The 12,510-nt window shown below is 42.1% G+C and overlaps 2 protein-coding genes across 2 annotated transcripts in view; one reads left to right on the plus strand and one right to left on the minus strand.

Moving 5' to 3' along the window:
- Positions 1-687, plus strand: part of LOC100549281 (7,8-dihydro-8-oxoguanine triphosphatase-like) — an 885-nt gene extending 198 nt beyond the window's left edge. Inside the window, exons 2-3 of the mRNA XM_031555792.1 lie at positions 6-137; positions 336-687. Of these exons, the coding sequence (XP_031411652.1) occupies positions 6-137; positions 336-508 (305 nt within the window). The 3' untranslated portion in view covers positions 509-687. The remainder of the gene's footprint in view (positions 1-5; positions 138-335) is intronic.
- A 4,074-nt stretch (positions 688-4,761) lies between these two features.
- Positions 4,762-11,241, minus strand: SNX8 (sorting nexin 8). The gene is made up of 8 exons (XM_031555877.1): positions 11,100-11,241; positions 10,475-10,555; positions 9,393-9,553; positions 8,889-9,021; positions 7,762-7,830; positions 6,798-6,947; positions 6,264-6,413; positions 4,762-5,882 (listed from the first exon to the last, which is right to left on the minus strand). The coding sequence occupies exons 2-8, from the start codon at positions 10,517-10,519 to the stop codon at positions 5,769-5,771; spliced, it is 822 nt and encodes a 273-aa protein (XP_031411737.1). The 5' UTR covers positions 10,520-10,555; positions 11,100-11,241; the 3' UTR covers positions 4,762-5,768.
- Between the last annotated feature and the right edge of the window lie 1,269 nt (positions 11,242-12,510).

The raw sequence follows: 12,510 nt of genomic DNA on the forward strand, positions 1-12,510 counted from the left end.
GGAAGAGAGTGGGCTGACTGTGGACACCTTGCAGAAGATGGGTCAGATCACTTTTGAATTCATAGGCAACTCTGAACTGATGGAAGTTCACGTTTTCCGAGCGGATCAGTTTCATGGAGAGCCAAAGGAAAGCGATGGTGGGTAACTCGTGGAGCTGATGTGTGTTTGCTTTTGAAATGCACTGCTCATACATAAATGCAGAACTGTTCCTGCAGAAATTCCAGAGGAGGGAGGCAGCTGGGCTGTAACCCAAAGCTGTTTGTTGACACAGTGGAACTCCAGGCAGCAAAAAACCATGAGAAAATTTCATACAAAATTGTTTTTTCCCCCAACAGAAATGCAGCCTCAGTGGTTTCAACTGGATGAGGTGCCATTCCAACAAATGTGGCCAGATGATGTCTTTTGGTTCCCATTGGTGCTTCAAAGAAAGTTGTTTCGTGGCTACTTTAAGTTCCAAGGACAAGACACCATTGTGGAGCACACCCTGAAAGAAGTAGAGGAAGTTTAAGAGGAAGACAGAAGCGTTCATTCCCCGTGCTGGTGCCCACATTGGGCTGGGACACCACGAGTGCTTCCAGGGGGCTCCTTTCTCAGCTCCCCAGCAAGAAGAGGGTGATTGCCAGGTCATGGGGAAGCAAAGAAAATAAGGGGGTTTCTTAGAGCAGCAATAAACATAGTAAGAATTTCCATGCTGTGAAGTCCCTGACTATTATATGCTTGAATAGTTACTTGATTACAATTCTTGAGAAATGAAGGGCTAACAGGAGGTTCTTATGTTGTTAATATATTTGGTTTTTCCATCATGGCTAGAAACATTTTTAGAAAATTAAAGTTTTTTTCAGCAAAAACAGGTGTTGTCCTATTGAAAATAGCTGCCAGGTTTCTAGATGGTTGATGGGCTTTTCTGCAGACTACTTCCTTTTATAAAAATATTATGTTGGCCGTCTCTCTCAGGCTAATAGCAGAAGCTATTGAGCATCTTCTCTGTATCAGCTTTTATGTAGTTCCCATATTCAACATTACCTCCCAGGAGAAAGTGAGGCTTGGCAGGTGGTGTGAGAGCCCTTGGAGAAGCTCAGATAGAGCTCCCTTCAAGATTCTCCAGCACAGGTTTGCATAAAGTTGTACAAGTCAAGAAAACAGCTTCTGCTACAGATGTCCTGTTTGAGCTCTGCTTTCAGTGTGGAGTTCCTGCTGTCAACTTGGATATACAGACAGGTAGAAATACACTGAAGAAAATCTCACCTTTCAGCAACTCCATGCTACAAAGTGCAACGCACCCATGGTTGTAGGCTCTGCCACGTGCCTGCAGCCTGTGAGCTGACAGCTCTCAGATCAGCCCAATTCAGCATGGTGGACAGTGAAATACACATAGCACTCTGCTGGAAATATCACATATGGAACTTTATAGGTCTTTTGTTTTCTTTAAACATTTTTACAAATACACGTAACAGAATCTTGGAATGTCATATAGGATCTGTAAACATTTCCAGTCTACCAGCTGTAGTAATAGGTTTTTAATTCCTGCATTTGGATAAAGTGCTTCATACATAAGGCTATTTGAGCAAAGCAAAGATACAGGATATTCCAGGCAGGTACAATTCATACCCTCTGAACAAGATTGTTTCTTCTCCTCTCCTCCCTGCAATTCTGAATCACTCACATCACACAAAAAATGTCCTGCTTCATCTGCTCCATAAGCCACAGCTCAGACTTAAAGGATAGGAGTTATCATACTTTTTTTTCTTTTGTGCTGCACAATGACTTATTTACAATGCTTTTGATACTCACCTGTGTTTCTGACATAGCTGTATGAGTTTCTGGCTATTCTAGTTCAGAGAATGGCTTGAGGCAAGGAAGAGAGAGAAAGTGAGCACAAAGAGGTTAGGTTGTTAGTAATGGGATGTAAAACCTTACTGCATGGTAGGAAAGGGAGTGACTGGCAGCTGATACCTCTTATGTTATCCCAATTTATTTCCTGGTGGAAACTGTAAATCAAGAGTGAACAAATTACATTCTCTTGCACTGGGAATGTGGATAAGAAGAGAACAAGCGCAGCTCAGGCCTGCACTTGCATTTATTATGCAATCAGTTCAATCCTTTTATGAAGGTGTTTTCACCAGCACTGAGTTTTTGCTCATGAGTTGCTTGTGCTGCAGGTGTGGAGACTGCTTACATCCCCAGCTAGCAGTTTGTCTTTTAGGAGCAGCAGAAAGTGGAGACCATGAATTAGCCTGTAAAAATGCCAGGAACTGCACCCCTGTGTGATCAGAGCGGAAGAGTAAAAGCACGGGAATGCAGCAAGGCACTGTTGGAAATGTTACAAAGAGCAGCTTTCAAAGAAGGTGGAAAGAGGAAAAGCAGCAAAGATCAAGTTTGTATTGTAAATGAAGTCATTTGGAAAGCTTTTCAACATACAACATTGGTCAAAAAGCCTGAATAGTGCCAGTCACAGCTTAGAGCAGAGGTGACCTTAAGAGTGACAAAAACATATAGCCCTTCTGATAAGACATTTTTCCAGGTCCCCATTGTTTGCGACCCTGATACCTCTATGATATTTGAGACACAGACAGAAAGACTGGAGGCCTTTTCTATCATTGTTATTTTAAACACAAGAGAGTCACCGTGAGCTCCAGCACTACACGGAAAGCTTCCACTCGAGAAGGCACATTAACTCTTTGGTGCAACATCTTACAGGAGCAGCAGTACTTCGATAGGCAGCACATGCTCTTCAGTTAGTCTTATGGTTTGCTCAGCAATCTACCCAGCTACAGCAATGGAACCAACAACTGAAGTCTTGTTCTCACCCTTGCAGATAGTCACAGTTTGCTGCAACAACAGCACAGCTGCAACTTGTTCTGTCCTCTGTCATTGTGATTAGGGTAGATAGAGAACTGAAGATTGAAGTTGATTCCCTGCTGCATTCCTCTAGAGCAAGGACACTGTAGACAGTAGGACCTGTCCGCAGGTCTGACACATCTCTCAGCAGGACCAAAACAGTAAAGAAATCCCTCAGCTACTGAAGTAAATATGATACTGCTGTTGGCACACTGGTCAGTCTCCCACACTGAAGGTTTGAAAATGAATGGTTGTATGAAACTCTGGACAGGAGCTTGATGATTCGGTATGAAATGAACTCTGAGAGCGCCATCAGCTGTATCAGCTTTGAGGAGACCAGCCTTTTGTTTTCAAAATAGTAGATGAATTTATAAAAAAAAAAAACAACAACAAAAGAAAAGCTAAACAAGAAAATTGCACCCAAAACCACTGTCCTCAAAGAGGCAACAGCTGACAATGTAATAGCAAGTGTTTTCTCAAATAACACAATTCCAGTTTCTTGAGATTGTGTGGTCTGTGCATATGTATAGCAGTCTGTACATCTGAATTAGAGAATTCTTGCTTGGAAGAACAGCAAACTCCATTCTTTTTGTGGGCTTTTTTTCTTTTGTTTTTAAAATCTGAAATTTTACTCTGCACTTTTCAGTTGGGGGAAGAAAAATAAATGTTTCATTGCAGAGAAGTTGCCAAGTACAAGCTCACAGAGCACACCCCAGTCACACCAGATCTTCCTCTGGCACATACAGCGTTTTCTCAGTTTGTCTGCTCACCATTTCAACAATCAAAGCTCAATAAAGGAGGATGGGTACTAAGACAAAACAAGTCACTGTCTATAACCAGCCAGCAACTTCTAAAGGTAATAGGATGAAGAGCACTTAAGAATATGGTTAAATGTTTTTCCACACTTACTGTGTTCCCAGTCAAGACAAGGTCAAGCAAGGGAGGGGGGAAAAGAACCCAAACAAACCCTACATGCCCTTTTTGTGACATTCTTGAGATGATGCCTTATTCTTATGTAGAAACATTTCCCTCCCCAACCAGTTTTGCTCTGGTTTGCAGTCAGAATCTCTTCTACATCACTGGAAATCTTCAGGAAAGATCTGTCACAGCCATTTCAGTTAGTGGAGCAGGGCAGTGCATAGGAGGAAAGACTCAGAAGAGAGTTAACACCTGAATTGCTATAAAAAGCTCTTCAAAGTGTATTCTGAACAAAGTTGTTAAACAAGCACCCTACAGACTCCTTAAGGCCCAGCACCCCTAAACGTCACCCACAAAAAGTGCACTTTCCCTCATACTGAGGGGGAAATGGGGATATGAAACTGGGCAAATAGCTTATTATGTTGCTCTTGAATTTAACTCATAATTTCCACCTGGTCGAGGAAGATCTCTTGTTGCATTTAATTTTCTAAATAGAAGACACACAGACAATTTTGTGATGGGAAGATTTAAATCTATTTCCTGCTACTGAGGAAGTTCCCCAAAGGGAAAATACTGTAACAGTTCCAGTTTAACAGTGAGCCTTCACCCTTCATAATGTGCTTCCTTTCTACCAGGAGAAGAAAACAGAAGCCAGGTGTCAAGCTCCCCTTTGGCAGCTCACTTGGTCCCACAAAGATAGGTTAAGGGGAGTCCTGATCACGTTGAGTTTGGTTGTATATGTTTATAGTTTCTTCACTTTTCACTTTCTCTAGAGGATAAAATTCCCCCTAAAGTAACATGACATGCAAGTTCTCTTGCCATTTGCCTCAAGAGGGAAAGTCACTGGAGATATAAAGTGAGAATAATTAGTCCCTTTATCACTATCAGATATCCTGAAAACCCCATTACTGAGGGCTGTGCTATTTCTAGAGAAAAAGAACTGCCACTGACATTGCCTTCTCTTCACACACTCCGGTGCTATCCGGAGCTGGAAAAGACAACTGATTAATACCCGATAAATACTGATTTCTGCTAATCCATTTTATCAGCACTGTGTCCCAGCCTAGCAGCGTGACAGGACCCTTCATTTCTGGACCAGAGGAGACACCAGCCATGGGGTCACAGCTCTCCCACAGTCCAAACAGCGACTCAGCAGATGGATGTCAGAACCTCCAGGAGAAATTAAACATGCTCTGCTGTAGCTGTCCAGCTTTATAACACAAGTAGTTTATAGTTAAGGAATGTCTCATTCAATTACATTCCCACTTATGCCAGGCAAACTCCTCCAGGTTCCCCAACCCAGTCATCTTTGGCCCAGGACTGCATCAGATGAGCAAGTCCCCAGGCTGCCCTGCCATCACGAACTGAATCAATACTGACACACACTGTGCTGAGCCTCCATGGGAAAACAGCTGTGCTACAGCAGCACTGTCCTGCAGCCAACCAGGTTAGTGAACCCAGACACTTTGTTCATATATTTTGCTTTAAGGTTTAGCAATAAGAATTCAAATCCAGCCAACTACCCATGGGATGGCTTTCAGCTTTCCTCTTCTCCATATGCCTGTAACACAGGCCCCTCCCAAACTTAAAAGGAAATCCATATCTCCTCTATGAGCAAGTGCTTCAGATATCCTGTTCATCTCAGCACTTCAGAAGCTTCTCAGCATATGTGCAGATAAGCCTTTTTGGAGGACAGTTAGTACAAAATGCAGAGGCATCAGCAGTAACACTGCAGCACCTACTGCACCATGCCACATCCTGACCACACAAAAACTGTCTGCAAGATAACGAAAAGTCAGCTCTGCCCTAGAGCATTCCAAAATTAAGAGTGTCTTTTTATCTGTATGTTCTGCCCCACATCCAGTCTGTCTAAATCAGAGAGCAGCTCAAAGCAGCAGTATTTAAAAAAGAAAAAAAAAAAAGCTGTTTGGAGGATTCATTCTAACATCTGGAGGTAGAGGTCCGACCCCTCCCTTGATTGCACTTCTTGCTCACGGTAGGTGCTCGGAGTATTAATTGGAAAAGAAGTTTCCATCCGGAGGTGACAATGGTGGAGTTGGCATATTGCTAGATCCCACGAAGAGGCAGCTCAACTTCGGCTTCAGTTCATTCCAAACTTTACTCATCTGTGAGTAGAAAGGGAGAGGACACAAGCAGGAGAATGAGGTAAGGTGGGAATTCACCACTCTGTGTTTTAGCAGGAGTTTCAAAATACCCAAACAGCACAACACAAGTTTGATAGAGCACTTTGGAGAAGTCCAGCGTACCCAGACCTTTTCTTTTAGATGGTGCTATAATGACTGAACAGAAATCTTTCTTCAAAAAGGGTTACAGGCTGGCCTTGATCCTCACCCCTCACTGAAAATACCTTAGGTGACTTTTTAATAAGTTATGAAAAATCCCATCTGAATTGATCATTAGAGGAGGAAGACCCACAGGAGAAAACAAATCAGTTCAAAATTTTCATTGTTGTTTTGGGAAAAAGGGCATAGGTCAAGAGAACTCACCTCTTTGTGACCCTGGATCTGGGAATTGACAAAGGCCCCCAAGATGTGAGATGTGAGAGGCAGATAGATATGGATGAGCTGTGTCTCCTGATGCAGGCAATACAAAGAGAAGTAATTCCGAAGCTCCATAGTTAGGATGGCATTTTCTTGCTGAAAGAGAAGGAATTCAGTGAAACGCAATGCCAGGAAGAGAGTGCCAAGGAGATCCATTTGCAGCAGGAGAAAACAGTATTCCTCACCAACTGGCAATTCAAACACACAGCAGGAACCTAAAAAGGCAGCGCCTGTGCTCACGTGGTATGACAGCAACTGCACTTTCCATCACACAGAATATTGCTTTCCTCATCTGAAAATGTCATGTTGCCAGAGAACCAGTAATAAATACTGGTAAATAACTGAGGAAAACAAATGCGTTATCCTTGTAGCACAGCAGATAGCTCAAATTACTCAGTGCTAAGAGCTCAAGAGCTAATGGCTCTTTGCAGATATGACTGAACTGCACCACTCTCTGCTTTCCCCATGCATCTGCACTACCTCCACAATTCGAGATTCCAGTTGCTCCACTGATTCTGGTTCTTTGTTCTGCACAGTGGCACTCATCATCTGCTTCTTCATCATGCTGTACTTATGCAATGCTCGCTGGTGCTTGTGCAGTACCCCCTTCTCATGTCTTTCACACAGGTCCTTTATAGAGGAAAAGAAGCAAATAAAAAGTAGGTACTGAATGGAAGCAGGGCATGGTGCTAAGGAACAGCAAGCAGGCAAGCCATTTACATCAGGAACACAAAGACACTGTCATGCTTTACGCTATTTCTATGCTGCAGATATTTATTTATTTTTTTCCTTCTTAGGAGGGTAAAAGTGTTAGCTAAGAATTCAAGAAACAGAAGTGCCACTTAAGCTCAGTGGCACAGGCCCAAGCAAACCGGAACATCACTTTGGCCAACATTTTGGATCTTATCAGACCACTTATCTTCCATGACCTTCTCAATATTAAGTGCTGGCAATTAACTGTAGTAATAGCTTCCCAGCACCCTTCTATTTCAGTCCCAGCATGGGAACGTCAGGAGAGGCTGCCAAGTACAGTTTCACTAGGTGCTTCTAAAAGAAGTGCCTTTGACTGAGAGATTGATATCAAAAAAATTCTTTTGTTTGTAGCCGAGCTCACAAATCGTCTCCACTGACAAAACATCTCATTCACTGGTTTGACTCAAAAGCAGTCAAATCTGGAAAAAGGTTGGCTGACCCACGCAATTGAAGCGGTCAGATTTCTGAACTCCTCCCAGATGTGTTTGCCATTTGGCAACATCTCATCACAAGAATAGCTGATCAGTAAGGCTGTGCAGCTAACTAGGGCTAACAGCCACTCCCATCCCTCTGCCACATCCCCTCTATGCCTCCAAACTGCCCTTTTCCACCTCATTGGCATCACACCCTCTGGAGAGCACAAGCTTGCTCTAAACAACTTTTTCACTGGCAGAAGAACAGCAAAGCTCACTTTATAGGACTGGAGTAAATCCAGGAAAAGGTTCAGCTTCTCCACCACATCATTCTCTTCCTGTTTACCCTAGAAAGCAAGGAAAAAGTACATTTTACGTAAGCCTAGCAAGCACCAACATCACTGTTCTTCAAATCCTTACCCCATGCAGGCCCTCCACAGTACTCCCTAGGGCATATCAGTGCTTACACAACTGCATCAAAAACCTTTCACACGTAACAGTAGTGCTCAGCCTCCAGCATGCAGAACAAAAACCTGAACTGGAGTGAGAACAGCTATTCCAACTGACTGATTATTATAACCAGAGCAGTTAGTTTCCCAGCACTGTGTGCCAGACCTTTCAACTCTCTCTGCCTTAACATTTGTTTTTGTAGACTCCTCCACTTTTTGACTTTCCTTCTTATAAGATAATTATTCCATTAAATCTATAAATACCTACATATTTCCCATAATAGTTCATGCATCAAAAAGCATAAATGAGACACCAAATTTATGACAACTTTTTTTTTTTCCTCTTTTACTAAATATTGCCTTTTCTTCCCATATCAGTAGAGCTCTCTGGAACAGACTCTGGAGAAAAAGAGCTGGTCTGACTGATCTATAAAAGCATGCTGAGTATTTTAACACATTGAGATGAGAAGACAAGACTATTACTTTTGCTTTCCAGACTGCCACATTGTTCTGTCATTATCACATTGCACATTCACACAGGGCACTTCTGTCTGCATGATTCTCGTGTACTGTCTAAGTAACAAAAACATCAAAATTTGATTCAGAAGTCCTGGATTCTCTGCAGCAGGTAAACAACACAGAGCACAGGCCTTTTGGACTGTTCAGTACAGCAACACAACTGCACTTGTCCAATAACCACCTAAAAGGAAAAAAGAAAGCAGGCTTTTCCCTCCTTTCCTTTTCCCCATTATTCTTTCCCCATTCAAACAGTCCAGCTCTTTCTTTCACTCCTCAACAAGCAGGCTGGTGGCTGAGGATGCAAACTTGGATTACAATCTCCCTTTTAACTTTTTAAATATCTACACCTGTAGAGCTCACGATTCAAAATGAAACATAAGAAAGCAATGCACCTTCCTCATTATACAAAAAGCAACACAGAAAAAAAACAAACTCACCTGCTGCACAGCCTTATCTGCCAGAAGTGCAAATTCAACAGACAGACCCTTCAAGGCCTGTTTCAAAGTCCCCCACGTGTTATTATTCAAAGCAGCCCAGGAAGGAAGAGGTGTAGTGTCTGAGCCCAAAGCACTAGGAGAACAGAATTAATGATTAAGTTTAGGAAACAAACTCCACTTGGTAGGTGCACAAGTTTGCAGAAAGCAGCTCAGAATTTCAAAGAGCTCACAGCACAGAGGTACTCCTGCACAGTCACAAACACATTGCCAAATATATTCTGGGAGGAGACACAATATAATCAGTACCTGAGTATCAAAGTATTGCTATTTATCTCTGTTGGTCTATGGAATGCAGCACAGGTTTTCCTATTTTTCAGTTAGGAAAACTTGATTAGGGCATAGAGCATGCATTCAAACACACATTCTTACTAGACCACTTGCAAGTAAACCTCACAACAGCTTTCAGTCCCAAAGCTCAAAAAGTTCTTCTTTCAACCAACCTACCTTAGTTCCTTCCCAAATATGAGGAGATCTGAGGCATTATCAATGGCTCGAGATGCTATCCTCTCTGCACGGTCCCGGAGCTTGTAGAAGCTGTTATAAATATTCCGGATGAGCTCCCTGCTGGCAGCAAACTGGGCCTGTATGTCAGCTGGGAGGAAGTCCTGAAGAAGCACAAGAAGGTTACTAGTGGATACATGAGAGGCATATTCACATATCACAACCGTAGGTGCACCAGACAGTTAGGAGAGAGACAAACATCTCTGGCACTCTCTCCCTCCATGCTGTGACAACCCTGAAGAGATCAGTTTTATAATTTAGATATGCGTGTCAGATGTCACACAAACACCCCCAAATCTCAGAGGCAGAAAGAGGTTCAAATGCAGGTACCAAAATGCACAACTCTACTACACAGAGCAGGAACTGGGAGGTTTTTCCAGTTCAAAGATTCTGATCAAAAGCTACTAATAGCTGCCAGCACTGCTAAGGTGAGCACGTACCGAGAGTTCAAATAAGTTCTTTCTGACCTGTGCATCACCAGTAGAGCCTCAATTAAGCTTCAATTGCAAAACCTTCTGCTAGCAGTACCCGAACAACCACTTCAAAATTGCTCAATGAACAGCAAATGTATACTTAAAAGTTCACCACAGCACTAATCACTGGGATAAAGAGATCAATGCAGAACTTCCACCTGACTTCTATAAAGCAATCCAAATTACTCTCCCACAGTGAGAAAGACAGAACAATGACTTGAACACAAGAAGACATCAGTCTAGATATTAGCTCTTAAATCATGTGGCCTGGTGATTTGTTTGTTGCAAGTACAAGTATTCACCAAAAATTGGGTTCTGAGCAGGATTTGTCGTCTCATGTTCACAACCCAGTGTTTAGGTAGAACTATCAGGCCTTCAGGCTCAAATATTTATTTCTGTTTCCTAAGAAATTAGGAGTTTGAAAGTCCTTCCAAATCTGGAAACAGCTCTCTCCTACCTAAGGACTCTATCACCAAACGCCAGAACTGATCCACCTGGAGAAGAGAGACATTTAAATCAGCATTAAATGAGGTAAGAAATGTGTATACATACCTTGGCCTGGGTGGCCAATCTGCAGGTCAGAAACTCATCTCCCATTCCCTGCACCAACTCTCTTAGTTTATTCTGTACGTCCTAAAGAAGACACAGTTCTTTCATGCTCACTTGATTCTAAGGAAAGTCAGCCTACACAGGACACTCATATCGTAATAGTAAGTCACGATTTATCAGATTGAGCTTTATTCAGGCTAAGTTTAGTTTGAGGGGAATTGCCATTAGTATCTCCTAATAACAGTTACCATTTTCAAAATATTGCATTCCTGGCATCAAATGAATTTACATTCCACTTCCCAGCTACAGAAATATCATATAATTATTACAGAATTATAGAATGCCTCATGTTGGAAGTGACCTCAAGTATCATCAAATTTCAACTCCCCTATCACCAGCAGGGCCACCAACACCCAGACCTGGTACTAGACCAGGCTGCCCAGGGCCCCATCCAGCCTGGTCTTGAACACCTCCAGGGACGGAGCGTCCACAGCCTCTCTGGCTGAGACAAAATGTTCCTCATCACAGAGAGCAACAACATGTAGGTCAAAAACAACTCTGGACTCTGCCCAGGAGAGCAGTGACAGGAAGGTGTGCAAACTCAGATTTATCACCAACAAATACTCACTGAGCCACTGAATGACAGAAAGAGCTTCAGGAGCACATCTTCTGAGAAGGGGGGATGCCGAGCCACCAGGTTTATAAAGCGCTTCAGAGCTCTCCTCCTTGATTCTATGAATTCTCGATCAGCTACAGGAAGGAACACCGAATTTCAATTAATAGAGTACAGAATCACAGTTGCTCAGAAAGAAAAAAAAAAATAAAACACTCTGTCCAGTAATTTCCTCATACTTATAAACCTTGCCAAAGCACTTGAAGAAAACCAAAGAATGGTTCAACTATTCCCTCAAGTGGTGCTTCATATCTTACTGAAATATCCTGCATATATATTCATGTGTTTATTTCCACAGGACAGGTCACGTAAGCAGGTTAAACAACTGAGTCTAAGACCAGAAACCTCTACTTATAAATAAAGGGTTGGGTTTATTCAGCTGCTTTGCCAATATCTGCACTTATCTTTTTCCCACAATGCTGAAAGTGCCCTGAAAAAAAATCTACATTTCAACCTGCAGTACATCCACCCAAAGGCCTTCCTTGTCCAACTAGGAGGAGTTCAGCTCATCTTCCTTCTCAAAACAGGAAGGGTTTCAATCTGGTGGCAATGCAGTAAGGCTGCACATCAGAGATCCCAGCATCTTTGCAGGAAAGATGAAAAACATTCAACTAAAATAAATCTGAAGGAGAAGAACGTAACATCACTTTCTGCCTTAAAGTTTTGGACTACATCAGGACTGTTCTACTAGCATTTGTTCCCATTTCTTTTAAGACATCTCACATGTATGAGAAGAAATGCTCCAGTGAACACAGAGAAATATCAACGCATTAAATGCTAGGAAATAAGAACAGACAGGTTTTATGTATTGGAAACATCTTTCAAGCATCTTCTCTCTGCTAAGATAGATCAGAAAGGTCACTTTGTTTATAGGTGTTGCATGAAGCAGAAACCCTGGAAGTCCCAGCAGAGAATACCAAATCAGGACAACTTCAAAGATTAATTTTCACAACCCCAAAAGAAAGATCTTTTCAGTTTGCACTCCATTGTAAAGTATGGCCATTGGAAGTTCCCAATAATGTTATTCTACTTTGTTCTGGCTCACTACAAACCCATTTATCAGCTCCTTTTTTCTGTAGCAATACATGGACTCCTTAACTAAAATCAATTATTTACTGAAACATTTTAAACTTAGCAGCATGGGCAGGAGACAAGGCAGCAAAAAGCTCATCCTTCCACAGATTAAGCAAAAAACAAGATAGGATCTTATACAGTTGTGCAACATTTTAAATAACAGAAGTTTAAAAATGGTGCCTACAGAAATGTTTGAGAAGGAGCTTTGATATGCCTTTTGTTTTGGGTTACTTCATTGGTCTCTGAGAGCTACAGCATATTTGAGTGAAATGACATCAATTCCAGCCTTTTT

Source organism: Meleagris gallopavo, chromosome 16 (assembly GCF_000146605.3).
Source record: "Meleagris gallopavo isolate NT-WF06-2002-E0010 breed Aviagen turkey brand Nicholas breeding stock chromosome 16, Turkey_5.1, whole genome shotgun sequence".
Lineage (NCBI taxonomy): Eukaryota > Metazoa > Chordata > Aves > Galliformes > Phasianidae > Meleagris > Meleagris gallopavo.

Excerpts from the sequence above, each read along its gene's own strand:
- SNX8 (XM_031555877.1), bottom strand. The coding sequence starts at position 10,519 with ATGGGAGATGAGTTTCTGACCTGCAGATTGGCCACCCAGGCCAAG. Across the intron at positions 7,831-8,888 it reads CAGATAAGGCTGTGCAGCAG|GGTAAACAGGAAGAGAATGA; the intron begins GTGAGTTTGTTT and ends CTTGCTTTCTAG. Across the intron at positions 6,414-6,797 it reads TGGAATCTCGAATTGTGGAG|CAAGAAAATGCCATCCTAAC; the intron begins GTAGTGCAGATG and ends CTTCTCTTTCAG.